Below are 19,574 nucleotides of genomic sequence, written 5' to 3'. Positions count from 1 at the left end.
ATAAGGTGTTCGGGTCTGTGGGACCCGTTTTCAGTATTTAGCTTAATAAAAGTGATACAAATTAAATCAAAAAACATTTTCAATGACACCCCCCCTGTATACCCCCCCTTCACATTTATATTACACACAGGGTGTTCGGGTCCAGTGGACCCGGAGCTAGTTTAAATGTGGTAATCATAGGTTCTGTGCACCCTCATTTTCCCTTCCTCCTCCTCTGTGTGTGTGTGTGTGTGTGTGTGTGTGTGTGTGTGTGTGTGTGTGTGTGTGTGTGTGTGTGTGTTTGAGAGAGAGAGAGAAGGAGAGAGTAAAGCAGGTGAATGGGCCCTTGGTGTGAGCACCCACAGTGTGCACCCACTGTTCCCGCACAAGGTTGCAACGTTGGAGCACCCAACACTATCTTCACCCATATTCCCACACATTTCACCCTCTGTCTTGCGGGAACCAAGCTTGGGGACCTGACACTATAAAAAATCTCTGTCAGCGTGGTTCCATACCACAACTGATCAAGAGGGCAAAGCGATTCTCTGTTCAGACTGCCCTACAGTTGATATTTGAAGAGACAGAGGGTTTTGATGGTGATGCAGAGGAAACAGTTTCAGAAAGTGAGGATAACATTTCTGAAAATTCAGAGTCCGACACTGAGTTTGAAGAGGAGGATCTGCATCAGCCAGCTCCGAAACGTAAAAGCCTCAGGCTAACCCTTCAGCAGCCAGGACAAGCCTGCGAGCAGCCAGCCCCAGAACCATCCCGTAAGCAGCCAGGACCAGCCCACGAGCAGCCAGCCCCAGGACCAGCCCGCGAGCAGCCAGCTTCAGGACCAACCCGCAAGCAGCCAGCCCCAGGAACAACCCGCGAGCAGCCAGCCCAAGGACCAGCCTGCGAGCAGCCAGCCCCAGGACCAGCCCGCGAGCAGCCAGCCCCAGGACCAGCCCGCAAGCGGCCAGCCCCAGGACCAGCCCGGAATCAGCCAGCCCCAGGACCAACCCGTGAGCAGCCAGATGTACGACCAGCCTGTTAGCCAAACAGAAACGCTGTGAAGTGTGTGGACCCATGATGGACAGAAAAACACAACATACATGCAACAAGTGCAAAAAATACGTATGCAATACACACACAGTGAGACTCTGCCCCTTGTGTGGTATAGTCTGATACACGTATAATGGCCGTGTTCAAAGGCTTTAATGTGTTGTTCAGACAGATGTTATTGAGTATGTTTCAATTTCTAATGATGTTGATTATTTCCCAGTTATGCCTGTTTTATGATGCTTTTCCTTATTTTGTTACATTCTAATACAAAAATAAACAAAAACGAGGAGCACCTCTATTCATAAATGTGATTTAACAAAGGTAAAGGGAACAAATTTAACATATGTGTTGTTTATATTACTTGCAATTGGGTTGAAGTAACCATCTGGTGAGTATTTAAAAAAAAGTTTGATTATGTTAAATGAAAAGGCAATGGGTCCACCAGACCCAGCAGCACCTCCTGTGTAACAAAAAAACGAACACCCTAAGAGGGTTAAGCGCCATGAGCGCATTTGAATCTGACGAGTTGATATTTTGACAGCGCATCTGCAGTCATGAATTTCAAAATTCAAATGGCTCAGTTTATGGCCAAATAATATGGCCTAATTCACACATGGAATAAGGTTTTCTTCCACAACTTCAGAAATGCTGAGTCCTCAAATAAATTTCGGCAAAGAAAACTTATATGATATAACCTATGATATGCGGTAACTGTGGTTCTATTTAATGATATGTACGCAATACATTATAAACATAGTTTCTTATCAGAATTGTATGCATTATCGTTATCGACATGTGTTCCTAATATGCATGTGTCCCCCCGTTAATATACATTACCATGGACTGTATTATGCGGTTTGCGTGTGTTTAAACAGATGGACGCACACATGCGCGCATTCATTAATTATTTTACACATACACACACGCGCGCCCGCATTCATTCATTATTTTTAACACTCACTCGCGGTAAAACAATGTTTTCTCACAATCAAATACTCATCAATGCTAAAAATGATGGGCATGTACACGATGTCTGTGTCAAGAAAATATGTGTTTGCTGTAGGGTGTTTGCATATGCATTGATTTAAAAGTACAACTTATTACCGCTGTATCAGCTGCTCTTTCCCAAATAATTTACCAAGAATGTGTGGCTAGGTAGATGATGCGCGAGGTGCACAAGCAACATTATGCATGCGCCATTAAAATATCTGAACAACGCGCCACTGACTTTAAACCAGGTATTTCCTGGTTTGTGGGGCAAGTGGTTTCTGAAACTGCAAAATAGCACCAGGGAACATTTGCGCCAGAACACGCCTCCTCCTTTCGCCGAACTGCCCCTTGGGGCGCAAGATCATTCCCTAATTTACCGACGCGTGGCGCAGGAGGGAAAAGAACGCTCTGCGCCAGTTGCAAACTAGCAACGACACATGCGCCAGTGATTAAGTCAATTGCGCCGGAAGCAAGATAGGGCCCCTCGTACTGCCTCACACGCGCCGCTGCAGATGGGGAGGAGGATGATGAAGAGGGGGATGAGGATGACTTTGAGGAAGTTCCAGAGAAGGAAGGGTTTGAACACCACATTCCTGACTACCTTAGAGAAGAGTACAGTGAGTCTAACAAACTCACACTCACACTCACAAATCACAACTCACACTCACACTCACAATCACACACACACACACACACACAATTTACAATAGGGATAGTTGTGTTTTATTATGTTCTATGTATATTCTTTCATGTTTTAGAAGTGCTTTTATGTCTTCCTCCATTTAGTAATCAGCCGTAATGAATACCTGCGCCCTAATCCTTTAAATCGAACACACGCTCTGACCAAAACCCACACAGCCTTCAGAGAGGTGTGGAGCCCAGGGGTTAGCCTGGGACCTCTTTTAAATTGTTTTATTTGGACAAGTTAAGGCCTTTAAATAACATTCTTGGGTACGTCAACACTGTTTGGGGCCTTTTCTGTCGGGTTGCAGCAGATCAGAGTCGGATCACAGATCAAAGTTCTCGTTGATCCCCTGATCCTATTTCACTGTCGCTCTGATCTCTATCATCACTCTTTGAGGACAGGTTGTTGCAGGGTACTGCAGAATATAAGGAATTTATATACCCCAATATGACCAATCTTGTTCAATTTAATGGTTTACACAGCAGTAGCCGCCTTTTAAAAATAGCTTGTATTTTAATGCTTACACAGTTTAAAATAAAGAAAATGATCGAGTTATCGAGTACTGACAGTGAGATATCGATCAGACTAATCTAAATAGGATATTTCATCCATATTAGCAGTTTCATTCAGTCAATGCTAAGTCATTGGTGACACCAGGTTGCCATGGTGTAGCCCGGGACCTTGTCTCGAGGATGTTTAGCTCCAGTATCTCTTTTTCTTGACTTGTCTTTCTTTCTGTGTTGAAGTCGTATTCCAGTGGGACATGCGTAGTGCATGGTGATCCACTGCCGTTAAGGTCAGTAGAGGTCATAGGTCAAATGTCCACATCATTAACCATCTCTGGGTGTTATTGCTATGTCAGCCACACATTATGTTTCGTTCACAATAGACGGGTTGTCACATTGTTCAAACCGTTATCTACAGCCAAGCTGTGTTCTGTGTTCTGTCCCCAGGCATTCACACAATAAAGCCTTCCAATAGAACAGCCTTTTATTGCATTGTCAGCCATATTCCAGCATGTATCTCTTTGGCCATCACTTGGGTTACGTGTATGTGCTTGAGTGTGCACGTGGGTGCGTTTGTGCATACATGCGTGTGTGTACACATGCGCGTATGACTGTTTATGTGTGCGTGTAATAATATATTTAATTTGAAGAGCACTTTACATTCGGAAATCTCAAAGTGCTACAGAGTTTAAGCGATAGAAAAAAAAGTTAAAAAAGGGGTTGTTAACATTTAAAACATAAACAGTAAAAGGAAAACATGCAACGTTGTTTTTGAGAGGGTGTACATTGTAGGCACTTCTATAGCGCTTGTACTTCTCTGTTGTCACTACTTTAGCTTGTTTGTAGGTGGGATTGTGAACTTCATTTCCTCATAGATTGGACCACCCTTCCACATCCTGTTACCTGCTCACTGCGGCTGCATTGCTCTTTTCTCTCACCTTGCCCGTTCACAATCAATTAGACACTAATGTAGTGAGATTGTATCTCAAGGGCCCAAAGCTGCCGATTATGTGTGTGTGTGCATGTGCGCCTCTTAGGATGTGCGTGTCTGTGCACACGTGTGCATGATGGCTGTAACTCAGGGTACAGGGGCTAACAGAGACTCATTAAAGAGGTTGCATTGTTAATTTGGCATTGCCCCTGCAGATCATTAACCAACCCACTAATCACCCTGACACACACACACACTTTTCTTATAGTACAAGCATCCATGAGTCCTAATTTCTTCATCATCAGTATATTCAGTGTTGATTCCTTGCATATGCCAATCTTTGTAATATTTGGTTGCTGCTATTTTACAAAAGTGCAAACTACATTACATAACATTACATTTATTCAGCTGACGCTTCTATCCAAAGCTACTGACAAGTTAGTTCAACCATGAAGAAGCAACCAAGAAACAATATGATTAATGCAAGTACATAACATTCATCCAATAAGCAGCCTGCTCCAAGTGCTCCATTTTACAACGCAGCAATAGGAGAACGGAGAAATGCAGTCAGATAATTCTCCTTCCTGGGCCGGGATGCAGTATGACGAGGTCCTGCCCCGTCGGCGTCTCCTGGACTGAGACATGCTGGTGTCAGCGGGAGGAGACGGGTTTAGTTCAGACGGGGCGTAGTGAGGGAGGGGCCCCGCCAGAACGGGGGGGGGGGGACAGTCTGACCATGGCCAGGAGGTGGGATGGGCCTTGAGTTGGTTGAAGAGCACCTGGGCGGCTGTAGAAGTCCCTCACTCTCTGATTGGCTAAGTGTGTGTTTCAACAAATCCACAAAAAAAGAAATTGTAAACATATGAACTGAATCTATCAAATCAACAAACTCAAAGTAACTTCAAGCTAGCCAGTGACTAAATGAAGCCACCATTCTTCTTTGTGTTTTTTCCATGCACAGGTCATGAACCCTCAGCATCCACCTCTGCAGCACCACCCACCAAGAGAGTTCCACCTAAGAGGCCATCCCCAGTGGTCTCCCCCTCCACCACTGCTAGACAGCTGAGGAGCAGGCTGGAGGAGGAGAGGGATCTACCTGTGTGGCCGCCACACTGCATCACTTGAAAAGGACAAATGCGTCCCTGCACAGGGCCAAGGTGAGAGAGGGTTCTGTCAACCATTTGTTCCACACACAACAGTTATTGGTCTCTTTTTACGTGCACCCTGTGGTTAGAAATCTTGGTATTATGCTGGATAGCTCTCTGAATTTTAATAAACAAATCAATAGTGTGGTCGAAAGTGTCCTTTTATCCCGGAGTGATCTTGAAATTCTCATACATGCTTTTATCACCTCAAGACTTCATTACTGCAATATTTTATGCACAGGTCTTTCTCAATCTAACATCCACAAATTACAGATGGTCCAGAATGCAGCAGCCAGAATGCTCACTGGCACTAAAAGAGAGAGCACATCACACCAGTCCTGGCTCAGCTGCACTGGCTCCCTGTCAAATTCAGAATTGATGTTAAGATTTTACCCTTTGTTTTTAAAGCTCTTAATGGCTTAGCCCCCCCCACTTATATTGCTGAAATGCTTTCCCCACAACCACCAGGTTGACCCGGACATCCACAAAACAGCGCCTATCTGTCCCCCGTACACGTCTTAAAACTAAAAGGTGAGCCGGCATTCTCTGTTGCTGGCCCAAACCTATGGAATCCCCTTCCACCCCACATCAAGTCCTCTACCACCCTTGTCAGTTTTTAAGTCTAATTTAAAGACATACCTTTTCACTCTTGCTTTTAACAACCCTTAACCTTGTTCTTACTACTTTTTTTTTCTTTTTTTTTTGATTTTACTCTATTTTACCTGTTTTACTCTATGTTGTTCTTATGATATATATTGCTTTCTTTCTACTTATTTTATGCATTTCTTTTTTAGTCAAGACCTGTGTATCCCTGGGCCCCTTTTATCAACTGTCCTGCCCAACCCTGACTTCTGTCAATGTAAAGCGCTTTGGGTCAACTGTTGTATTTAAATGAGCTATATAAATAAAAGTGACTTAACTTGCCTTGACTTTTCAAAGACTCACTCACCAGCCTTTGAGTCGAACATGAGTAGATATTGTGGCAACCCCGGTCGTCGGCGGCTGCGATTCCCGAAACAAACGCTCGAGCACGGTTGCGGTGCAACGGTTTTATTACTGCAGCTCACAAAAGAAAGGGGAAATCACACAGCAACTCAGGTTTCTTCCACACTGGGGCAAAAAGGGTGAGGGGTCTCTGGGTCCGGTCCGGTCCGGTCCGGTCCGGTCCGGTCCGGTCCGTCGGTGAGGTCGACGTGGCTCCCTCTCCCGGCTTCTCCCGCCCCGAATGAGTGGAGAAGCAAGCTATTTAAGCTGCTTCTCCGCCTGTTCCTCAGGTGCTGTTCATCTCCTTAATTGGCAACGGCCGGGTTGCCACAAAATCCTTTTGGCAGGGGCGTCATGGGCCAACTGATCATGTGTCAATATAATCAAACTAAACTTCTATCAAACATAAACTAGAACATGCATTTCCTGCAGAAAATGCGGTGTGTGCTGTAATGCAAAGTTAGGATGAAAATATATTTTTATAAAGGCACCTAATTGAAGACGTAAAGAAATGTTGAATGGCTTAAATCACATGAAAAGATTTGAACAGAGTTCAAAAGTCTAAATGGAGTAAACAATGTAAACATGACTTGAACAAAATGAAATTGAATTGACTTGACAGGCACACCATTTAAAAAAAAAGCAGCACAAATGCCTGATATATAACAATCTTATGTCCGATCGATCATCCATTTAATCGCAATTGAAAAAAGAAATACTGTTATCGTTGAAGCTAAACATTGTGGTTCTAGGTTAAATATTGACATTGTGGGCATTGGGCTCTGCAGCAGTGGCGCCTCCAGAAGATTATTCCAGGGGTGGCCAGTGGGGGCCACAGCAAGTCTTAGGGTGGCATACTAAAAAAGAAAAGAACGTACGGACTTCAGTGAGGGTTTCATCCCGTCTATACGAGCAGGTGTGCGCCTGCAGCCAGAGGGGGCGCCAAAATACCTATTCCCCACACAATGTTATGTCGTACTTCATTGATAACCGCTACGCAGCGCATTGATTGACAGTATTTCTCTTATTTCTTGTGTTGACGAACTTGACCAACTACCTATCACATCTGGGGTGGCCACAGGGGTGGCCAATGAGCTTTCAGGGGTGGCCCTGGCCACCCCAGGCCACCCCCTAGAATCGCCACTGCTCTGCAGCGTCTGAAATTGTTCGCTTTTTGATGGCCACTGTGGGCTAGAGCGGCTGACGTGATAACGCTCAGCCTCAACGGCAACGAGACCAACAGGAAATATACGAAGCCGGTTTAAAATTAAACTGTTCATTTTGAAGAAAGTATGAATGATATCGAAAATCGGTTTAGATATATTTGAAGATCATTGTGTGTTGATTAGAGTAGAATAGCATAATATATTAAAAAGTCTAAAATATTTGTGATTTTTGAACGGTAGCGAGCGATTCCAAGTTAATTAGAATTTTTTTTGGAATGGAAGTGGAATTGATCCTCTAGGTGAATTTTTTAGAAGGAGTAGGGTCTCAAAGTTTATCGACAATAATAAAGAAAGAATCAAGTCTAAGTATAGCAATATTTAAGCTCTGCTTGCAGCACTCACATAATAAGAATTTCAGGGAGAATGAAGCAAAAACATAAACTTAAACTTGAAAACAAATGATTTGGTCTATTCTATAAAATTTCTATTCTATAAAGTCTTTTAAATGTTTGTTAATTTGTTCTGACAATATATGTAAGTGCAACAATAAGACCATTTGTCCAGGTTGCCATAATAAGAATCATTCATTTTGGTGACACTGGGTTTTGCCTTTAAATGTCATTATCTAAATAGTCACTTTTTGGTCAAGTTTTTCAAATTTAGGACATTCAAATATTATCCCTTATTTGGTCCACCTACATGCACATGGCTCTTTTTTGCACATTTTATACATTTCTGTTCATAATGATATGTAAGTATAAATTCATTGAGTGTGGTCAAGCCACATTATTGTTATCATGGGTCTTATTCTTCTTCCATTGATTTTTGGTAATTATCTTCTCCTGACGTTAACCATTTCCAAGGTGTACAATGCAGAGCCGTAGGGGTCGGTCCACTCATAGGAGCTGGTCTCCAAAAAGTAAAGTCACTTTAGGGCGCCATAACTCAAAATCTAAATAATACAATCAGCCTCTTTATTCAACCAATCACAAGTCCTCTTCGAAGCGTCCAGGGACTCAAACCTCAGCATGCTGCTCATTAGCTTTGCTAGCATTAGCATGTTAGCATGCACACGGAATGCCACGCGACGAGTTGCTCCCAACCGCTAGCACGACACTTCTAGGTCAGTATTTGTTGCCTCACAGGATGATTAAAGGGTTCTCTTCTCTTTGATGGCTCTTTTGGTTCATGTTCTCCTCCTGTGACCAGCCCAAGAGTCTCGGAGCCCCCCAGCCCTGCTGAAGGCTCTGCCCCCGGGGGGGGGCTGATAATGAAACCATTCAGGGAGAATGGTTTCATTATCAGGGAGGGAGAACGTTATCTCTAACAGGGAGGGAGAACGGTATCGCTAACAGGGAGGGAGAACGGTATCATTATCACTGAGGGAGAACTGTATCATTATCAGGGAGGGAGAACAGATTCAGATCAAACATTCTTTACATCAGATATTTTTTTAACAGACTTTCCAATGTTTTGTTACTATTTTTTGTTTGTCCTGTGTTGAATAAGGCAATATAAATTATATACGATACCAGGCATTGATAGGATTAATATATCGTACATTATCATGGGAAAGGCAAGAAAAGGCAGTGATCATTATCCTCATTATCCTGCCCTCTGCTAGCGGACAGTGGGATTTTGGAGTCCAGGGTCTGCGTGCATGAGTGTTTGCAAAGAGAGATAATGATGTGTCGTGTGTGTGTGTGTGTGTGTGTGTGTGTGTGTGTGTCTGTGTGTGTGTGTGTGTGTGTGTGTGTGTGTGTGTGTGTGTGTGTGTGTGTGTGTGTGTGTGTGTCTGTTTGTGTGCACGCTGTGCAGTGCAGTTATAATTGAAGGCACACTGTCCAGTGGGTTGTGAAATGGCATCTTTTGTTACTAATTGCATTATTGATTAATCAGTCAGCAAGTCACCAGTACAGTGAATTACACTTCCCTCAAATATTGATGCCATATATTATTATAGCAAATATTCAAAATTTCAAGAAAGTGTGTACAAGCTTATTTTAGCATTTGGCTAAAATACTCTCAAATTATTTAATAATTCAAAGATCCCTGGAATCAACTGGCAAAAAGTGTTGTTGAATACACGTTCAATGACACTGTTGTAAGACTAGATCTGAGCACACGCACACAAACAGACACACACATACACACACACACAAATAACCATGTGCATATTTTCAAAAGCCATACATCAATCGGTGTGTGAGCCGTAAGAGGCTTGAATAGACCCAAGACCACACACACACACACACACACACACACACACACACACACACACACACACACACACACACACACACACACACACACACACACACACCAAACACACACACACACACACACACACACACACACACACACACACACACACACACACACACACACACACACACACACACACACACACACAGGCAGACAAACCACACACAGACAAACAAACAATCACACACACACACACACACACACACACACACACACACACACACACACACACACACACACACACACACACACACACACACACACACACACACACACACACACACACACACACACACAAACTCCAACACATGTACCTCAGCTTGAGAAGCTAAGAGGTGTTGACAGAGCAAAGCATCCTGCTGCACTGCTGATTGACCAGAAAACTCACTGTGGTTGTCTGTCTGTCTACTCTCTGGCTCTGTTTTTAATGTCGTAATTTCTCTGTTTATTACACTCTATGTTTTGTCTTGTACGTCTTACTCTTCCTAGGCAGTGACATTCTTTGACCTTATGATTGTCTCAAATCTCAAGCTTTCGAAATGAGAAATCACAAAAAAGGTGTTGAAAACCACATTCCGATTACATTGGCTATGCGATGGAGGACACATTTAAGCTCACACTAATACAAAGACAATACACACAGACACAGACACACACACACACACACACACACACACACACACACACACACACACACACACACACACACACACACACACAGACACACACACACACACACACACACACACACACACACACACACACACACACACACACACACACACACACACACACACACACACACACACACAATGGCTCAGAGTGTAAGTTGAGCCATAGCTTTTTAAGCAGTAATGAATCTCTTAAACACACCAGCTGCTTTTCGTTAACACTATAATTCTTAGTCTGTGTTTGTGTGTAATAAAGGGTTGGCCTACTTGAAAGGCCCATACCAGGGTCAAGCTTCACTCACTCACACAGATTCACTCACTCACACATTCACTCACTGACTCGTACTCAAAGACACCAAAGCAGCGTTTTGACAGTCGAGCTAATGTTAGCACAGACTCACAAAAGACCCAAGGTTTGTGTTTAAAGGAGTCCTATTCTGCACTTACTGAAGTTAGAAATTTCATTTGGGGATATTATTTGAATATGGTAAATGCTTTAATGTTAAAAATACACCATTATTATTATTATTATACAACTGTTCATTTCTTCAAAAAACACTTTGAACCCAAGGTAGAAGGTGGTCCTGTCCCTCGCTGGCCCACTCTGTTGTGATCGGTTAAACGCTTAGCGCGTGTGTCGGCAAACACGCAAGCAGTCCTGAGCTGCTGTAATTGCTGCGGGATACACAATTAGCTCAAATTGCCTTTTGATTTAGACTATAATTATTTGGTACTGAAAACTGCTTTATTTGATAATTACTTGGAAAACATTTTACAAAATGTAGACGGAATCTGCCAACTTATGTCAATGAAAACAGCATTTGGTTCAATAATTGCTGGAATGAGCAGATGGCAGTGAAAGATGTGAACGGTTAGATAAGGTGGGAACAACTGACCTTTTTCACACAATATGGAACTTTGCCTGTTTATCCAATTGATGGTCTATACAATTACCAACTTCTGGTCTCATTCTAGGCATAACAAAGGGTGTGTTTAACTCTGTATTAATAAAATGATAAAAGATGAAATCACTTAACTACTAAGAATCGACAATAATAGTAGGGATTTATGTACAATGCCATGTTTTTTTTCTTCATAAAATCCGACATTGTTTTTTCTTGTATCATATGAAGTCAACACCAAAATAACAATGAGCATCCTTAATGAGCCTTTTTAATTGATCCTGATGGTTTCACACTCACCAACAGCGACAAGACCTATTGGTACCTATCATCTATCTGATCACTAGAACCAAGACAATTAAGGGATTACAACGTCTGTAATATCACAAGAACCATTTCGCCTACTGGGCTTGGATCATTGACAAAGTTAAATCAAAGTTATTTATCTTATTGTTTGGCTGACGGGTAATTGAACGAAAATGCCCTACTTGGATTGAAGCTTTTTTGTGGATGTTCGTTTGGCAGGATGTGGAGCTGATGCAGGACATCGAGGCGGCGATGGGAGAAGACCTGGGCTCCAAGAGGCTGCTGGGGAAAGGAAAGGGGTAGGGGAAGTACCCCAACCTCAGCGATCGGAAGAAGAGTGCCAACAACTCCTGGTCCAGGCTGGAAAATAAAGTTTTCAACAAGCATGTTATTGTAATGAATAATTAATAATAATTCATTTTGCTGCATAAGTAGTGCTGATTTATTTCATTAGACTGTAATAACTGCTATTATATGAACAGAGTAGATGCTTTTTAGTTTTCCCCCACCTCCTTGTCGTGTCCCCAGGAGCTCGATGCGGCAAATGACTGAGGTGATGACCAAGATTGACAGTAGAAAACATGAGAAGTTCTCTAATCAGTTTAACTATGTGCTGAACTGATTGGCTCATGACCATGTGCTACATTTGGGCCTGGTTGTACTGGGGCTGGTCATGTATAACACTGTAGACCTGCAACGAGAATGAAGCCGAGCCGAGATCCAGCGTAAAGAAGGAAAGCATCAGGATAAAACGACTGAAGACGCCTCAACATCAGGATAAGACGTCTGAAGACGCCTAGACATCAGGATCAGATGTCTGAAAAGACCTATACATCAGGATCAGGCGTCTGAAAAAACGAAAACATCAGGATAAGATGTCTGAAAAGACCTAAACATCAGGATCAGATGTATGAAAACGTCTAACCTTAAAGGTCCCATGACATGCTACCAGGTGTGGTCTGACTAGCCGTTAAAAGCCGTTTTGGAAATCTGCCCCTTATTACATCACAGGTGGGCGTGTCCACCTAGATATGTGTTGGATAGATGAGCAATGTTTGCTACTGTCCACTGGGTAGGCTGGTAGACTGATCTATAAAGTACACATCTAGGTGGACACGCCCACCTGTGATGTCATAATGGGCAGATTTCCAAAACGGCTTGTAACGCTAATCGTGTCATGGGACCTTTAACCCTAACATCAACCTAATTTTCCCGCTAAGCACAACCCCGAGTTTTACCCATTTAAATATTATGAGGTTTAAATGTAATGTAAATATTCTTGTTAAGTTAATGGATTTGTGAGTAGGTTATTAATGTTTATTGTAAAAACACATAAGTTGACTCATTCAACTACACACTATTAAACATTTGAAGTTTAATATATTATAGGCCTACATTTGCATTGTATAATGTGTGTTGGTCTAAGACAAGCAGCGTATCTAAAATAAACATTTCATTGGTTTGCTATGATTTTAATTAACTTTTTCACTTAACAGCAATGCAGGTTACACTACAATAATATATTATATCTATGGGCATTATGCATCATACAAGCAAAACAAGTTCACTAACAAGTTGCGCAATTGCTACTTGTTAGCTGGTGAATATCGATTGTTTGATGCTTCACATTTGATAAACAGGCGTATTGTTCAATTTGGAAATTATGTGTTGTTTCCACTGAAGAGCATGTGTCTAATCTTTCGGCTATCTTTTTTTGTTAAAGGCTATCAAGCAGAAATTGAAAGTGGAGTTAATTTATATTAAAAAAAATAATTATATTGGTTAAATAATAAGTCTACCTCGTATTTATCAATGACCTCTTCTTATTTAGTGTTCCATAGTAGGCTATATTTATATTCTCCACCAATGAGGAGTGGCCAAGGGGGCGGAGCGGACCTGGCGCTGTGTTCAACACAACTCCGAAGGTAACACGAATTCACAATAATAATTGAGCGGTTGTCCAGCTCGGCGTCCAGGGCGGGAATTCGGAGTCATTCCAGAACTCCGACCTGACGTCACTAACAACATCAAACACGGCGGCCTTCCTCGTTACTGGGGATAACATTATTATATTATTAGAAGTGGTGACGTTTTTAACCATATTTTGAAGTGTTACTACTATGCAGGAACATGGGTTCAGTGTGTGTGTGTGTGTGTGTGTGTGTGTGTGTGTGTGTGTGTGTGTGTGTGTGTGTGTGTGTGTGTGTGTGTGTGTGTGTGTGTGTGTGTGTGTGTGTGTGTGTGTGTGTGTGTGTGTAAAGACATTATATGGCGTAAGATATATTTACTAAATCGTTTCCTTAATTATCACCTATAATCTTTAACTATCATTTCAATGCAGAGTAGATTTCCGACCGTCGTCCAGCTGAGGAGGTTTGTTCACCTAGGAGATGAATGATGACCTCCTTCACGTGCCTCCATATCCTTTAATTGATAGCCTTTAACAAATATCCTTTAATATCCCTTTAACTAATATCCTTTACCCAAAATCCTTTAACTAATATCTTTAACTCATATCTTTTAACTCATATCTTTAACTAATAGGCTATCCATTAATGTCCCTTAACTCATATAATTTAACTAATATCCTTTAATATCCCTAAAACTAATATCATTTGACTAATATCCCTAACTGAACGACACCTTCCTGCGATAGACAACAGCATCATGCCGCCAAACCAATGACATCTTGAATATCTATCATATGGTGACATAAGTCCCATAAAAACATATATAAGCCAATAAGGGAATTTAAATAATTTGCTGATGGTGTGACGGAATTCCTTTCTTTTTTCAAACGGAGATTGCTATTGTGTGTTGACATAAAGTAGAGACACCGACCAATAACTAGCTGGTTGTCCGTAAAGGTTACATTAATGATTGAATGAATCAAATCAACCAGCTACCTCCTCACCTGCCTATATATATATATATATATATATATATATATATATATATATATATATATATATAGGCCTATATATATATATAGAGAAAGGGAGAGAATACACACAATATACCTACCTATATATAGGCTACAATATAGGCCCTACCTATCTACAATATAGCCTACCTTCATATATAGTAGCCTAGGCAAAGGGAACATAGCCGACTTAAAAAACTGAAGCCTCACTAATTTAATAATTATTTAATTAGTTATTATTATTATTATTATTATTATTATTATTATTATTATTATTAATACAAATAATAATATTTTATTTCTTTTGAAAACTGCGTGTTAAGAACCCAGTCGAATATTTCCAGCCCCCATTTTAATCGATAGAGTAATTAAAAGATTAGGCTTATTAGACCTGAAGGTAATGATTTATTATTTTTTATTAAACACCTATATAATATTCAGATGAAGAATCAATCAACTAAGATTTGTTTGTGGAAACTATAGCAACAAATCTCATAAATAACAAAAGTTATTTCAATTGAAATCGTCGCAGATTACATGGTAGCCTACTTAAATCAGGGAAAGCCATTCCACAATGAACGTTCAATATCAACATTATTATTCAAAACAATAAAAGCAACATTTATGTTATTCAATCTAAAGTAGCATTCCATTTAAAAGCTAACATTGACATATTTACATTTGTATAGGTAGGCCTATTATTTCACAATCTATTAAAATAACAAATTTCAAGGAAAACATCGGTAGGAAAATTATTCTTTACTTATCGGATCGAATCGCTATCATTTCCCTTCCGTAGAATTTAGTGACAAAATGTGAACGGACATAAAAAAACGTTAAATCCCGTTTTGCCCTTATTATGGCGGCTCCACATGCAGTCCGTTGTGTTTGGGAAAGTCTTGTGCTACATCAGAAAACCCAAATGAACAGAAAACCTATCCATATAAAAAGTGTATTCTCCTTAATCCTGCTATATCTGAGCTGCAGTGTCCTGTATGAGTTACAGATCAGGGGGATATTTTGGGGTGTTTTCTGTTGTGTATAAGATGGAATGGAGAAGGCAGCTGTGTTGTCAGGCCTAAGAAACGATGGCAGTGGGGCTTCCTCTTTATCTGTCTAAGTGGTGCTGTCTACAGGTGTGTGGGGTTGATGGTGGGGGCCCGGGTCATGTCTACAGGTGTGTGGAGTAGAAGGTGGTCCCGGGTCGTGTCTACAGGTGTGTGGTGTAGAAGGTGGGGGCCCCGTAGGTCTGGGAGCCCAGCATGAAGGGCGAGAGCACAGCGGCGTGGCTGGAGGTCAGGAAGGGCAGCTGCACCAGCCCCCCCGCGGGGCCATGGTGGTGCCCACCATAGCCCCCCCCGTGCATGGACAGGTGGCCCCCCATGGGGGGAGACTGGCTCAGAGGGCTGAGGCCCCCCATGCCCCCCCCCGCCCCCCCCGCCCCCCGAGGTGGGGGCGCTGGTGTCCGCCCCGGGGTTCTGCTTCTTCCACTTGGTCCGGCGGTTCTGGAACCAGATCTTGACCTGCGTCTCGGTGAGCGACAGCGACAGGGCGAGGTTCAGCCGCTCGCACACCGATAGGTACCGCGTCGACTTGAACTTGTTCTCCAGCGCCACCAGCTGCTCGTAGGTGAAGGCCGTTCGCGCCCGCCGCGGCTTCCCCGACTTGGAGTCGGAGCCGGAGCGCTTCCTCTTGGGCTTCCCCTGCTGCGAGCCAGGCCCCGGGCCTGGCCCCCCCCCGGGGCTCTTGGTGTCGCGGGCCGGGTCCATGTGGTGGAGGCCGGCCTCCTCCCCCCCGCTGGGCGGGGCCGAGTTGCTCTCCTCGCTGCTGTAAGGCTCGTCAGGGGCCTCTGAGTCCGGAGTGGGGGCTCGGTGCTGGAACTCGTTCTCATCGGGGCCCCTGTACACGTAGGCCTCCTCTGAGGGAACATGCACACACTGGATGAGTCCCATGTAGAACCACACGCACGCACGCACGCACGCACGCACGCACGCACGCACGCACGCACGCACGCACACACACACACACACACACACACACACACACACACAGAGTCCCATGTCTCAGCTGAAGTCTTAACTCCCATTGGAAGTTCCTCCTTAAACCTTACAGCCTGCATCGTCTCCCAGAGGAGAAGGATCAAGATATTGGTGATCTGCCTATTTCGTTCAAACATTGGAAAAAGTATTCTCCAAGACATCCATGCTATATTTTATTAAATAAAAGTTGCATAGAGTGCTACTGTTGCAGAGTTCTTGTGAAATATTTATGATTTGCTTTCCTCCAAAAAAGGTAAGAACTACACACATAATACAAGGACCATTATGAACGAGAAAGATAATTAGAAAATACATAACATAAAATAATAATAACGGTAACTAGGGCTAACTATATTGGGCTACTTAATGTACCCTAATGTATTTTACAGATCTTTCACCTTAAAATACCGTTAACTAAATTGCAACGTGGAGAAGACCGGAAGTCCAAAGCAGGGCAATTTGCTTGCGGTGAGGGACTAATTTGCTTAATCTAAAATGTTTACTAAATACAGTGTAATTAGTGTAGATTGATCGGGACTCTCGTTCAAAAAGGAAACCTTCCAAATAAAATGGACAAAAGAGACACTTTGCATGTTGTGCCATTATACTGATTTTCATGTTCGCCGCTCAGAGGGAGAGTGAAGAAAGAGTAGTTAAGAGGTTCTTTTACGCAGATAATCGAACTCTCTTATTATAGCTAAATTTATCTTCAAACTAAAGGCTGAATATTTCAAATAAATATGAATCGGAAATAGCTTATTGCATTCATATTTCCTGTGTTTGGGACAATTTGAACTTGTTTTTATCGATCATCATCATACATCTTTTTATGTTATTCATCTGAACGGATAGGGCTAGTTAGTCATTCCAAATAGCCTCGATTTTAATAACAGTTATTCATTACTGAAGTGACCAAAAAAACTAGGCTAATTAGGCTTAGATCACTACCAAGAAAGCATTTAGGCTATAGCATTGCATTATCATTAATAATTATATCGTATTTAATTGTGTCGTATTTGTGCCCCCCCCCCCCCCCCCATACACACACACGCGTCGTCGTCGTCGTCGTCGTCGTCGTTGTCGTCCTCTCTCTCTAGTTGGCCCATCGAGCGCCTCTAATTTACTTTACTCAAAAGTTGTTGGTTGGCTATTCATCCAGAGAACTGTAAGATGTAACATACATCTTTTACGATTGCTGTTGGATAAGGAAATATAAATGCATTGTGACAGAAGATAGTGAATTTATAAATACATTGATTTGCTCTGCAACTATAAAGTTGGTGATATTAAAGGAAAAACCAACGAAAACATAGTGTCATCAAATAAAGATGGACAAACCCGGAACACTGTTCTGGCCTTAATTTGAAGTTTGTATTAGGCTACAACGCAGGACTCGACTTGTTATCGGGACCGCAGGTTGGGCCTTTAAAATGCACCCAATTTAGGAAGATGAAGTCGATTCACCCTTAAAACTAGACTGCAGAAGTGATCTAAGATATCCATCAAGTGTCAAAGCTTACTGTGGATCCCGGCCGCGGGCTTCCTGCCCACGATGGGGTCGTACTCCTCCGCGCGGCTCTTGCGGTCTGAGGCGGGCTGCTGCTCCTCGCTCTCTCCTCCCGCTCCCCTCCTCCGCTTCTCGGCGCCGAACTCCGCGTCCAGACGGTGGCTCGCGGGTCTCCGGTTACTGGTGAATTTGTTGGGATCCAGAATATCCAGAACCGAGAACGAAGTGGTTCTGTGACCCGCTGGTCCGGTGGGGCCTATTGACGCCTAATAATGAAAGTTCAATAAATTGTTATTTATTAGGCCTATAGGCCTATTACCATTTTTATTAGGCCTATTCTACTTCTTAGTTTAATAATGATCCTATAATTATAATTATAATAATAATAATTATTATTATTATTATTATTATTATTTCTTCTTCTTCTTCTTCTTATTATTATTATTAGTTGTATTATTAGTTTAAGTCGAAGTAGGCCTATTATTATAAGTTGAAGTAGCAGTATTATTATGCCTATTTTAATCATTAGTATGCTATTGTTAATGTTGTCAACACTACTGATAATTATTTTGGTTATTATAATGGTCAACGAAAACCCAATACGTATGCTATAATATCTCTCCGAAATAAAACTTAAACACATAAATGTTTGCAATAATGTATTAGCTCAATAATACTGTAATTGCCTTACTGTCATTAGGTGCTACTAGAGAAATCTACACATGTAAGTCCTATTAATTTTACATTTTAAAAACACGCATATTTTCAGTCTTCAATAGTGCGAAAGTTAACCGACATGTTAACATTTCCTAATGTTTTAAAATACTTTCAATATGATTTATATTCCTTATTTTATTTTTTGTCAATTACAAGTCATTGTAAAAAGCATATCTTATATTTAGTAGGAGTAGGCCTAGCCAGACTAATAGTTTAATATGATTATTATCAGCGGTATGGCGCATGGTGCTCCTACCTGCTGGGGGGCGGGCAACGCGCCGTCCGCTCCGACCCGATCCGGTCGGCCCCGGGGGGGGGTCGGCCCGGTCCGGTCTGCCCCGGGGGGACTCGGCGTGGCTCTCTGCGGGCTTGGGGTCTCTGACAGCAGGGGGACAGAAAGCTCGTTTATCCATGGCACTCGAGCCGTCCAATGTGTCTTCGCTCTCCGGACTCCCGACAGTCCCAGTCGCCGTGTGTTGGGCCGCTTCCCCTGTTCCCATTCCCAGTCTGTCCCGGCTCATTGCGTCACTTCTCTCCCAGTTGACCCATACGGGGAGGCTGTTTCTTAATGGTTAATATGGAGCAGCACTGGTCTACGTTAACGTTAACGATGTCTACTCATAGCCCGGACCTTTATAGATCTACAATCTTAACTTTAGATATGATGACCAGAGGACGCTTCCCGGGACATTTCACGATGCGCGCCAAAGTTTGCCTTTGAAGGCTTCAGATCAAAGGACCGCCGTCCGTCCTGTTTACAAAATAAAAGTTTCCGAACTGCAAATTCTTGTCTTCGCTGGGAGTCCTTCGG

General features: G+C 42.5%; 1 protein-coding gene across 1 annotated transcript; it reads right to left on the bottom strand.

Annotated features, from left to right (window-relative positions):
• Positions 1 to 14,815: 14,815 nt before the first annotated feature.
• Positions 14,816 to 19,280, bottom strand: nkx1.2lb (NK1 transcription factor related 2-like,b; the record flags this gene model as incomplete). The annotated part of the gene is given in 4 exon segments (XM_030367670.1): positions 14,816 to 15,927; positions 15,929 to 16,418; positions 18,060 to 18,312; positions 19,020 to 19,280. Coding segments are annotated over 4 exon segments (1,221 nt in total), but the record flags the coding sequence as incomplete, so codon positions are not given.
• Positions 19,281 to 19,574: the final 294 nt, after the last annotated feature.

This window comes from Gadus morhua, chromosome 10 (assembly GCF_902167405.1).
Source record: "Gadus morhua chromosome 10, gadMor3.0, whole genome shotgun sequence".
NCBI classification, from domain to species: Eukaryota; Metazoa; Chordata; class Actinopteri; order Gadiformes; family Gadidae; genus Gadus; species Gadus morhua.
Note: the sequence above shows the minus strand (reverse complement) of the source record. Positions and strands in the feature narration are given on the sequence as shown.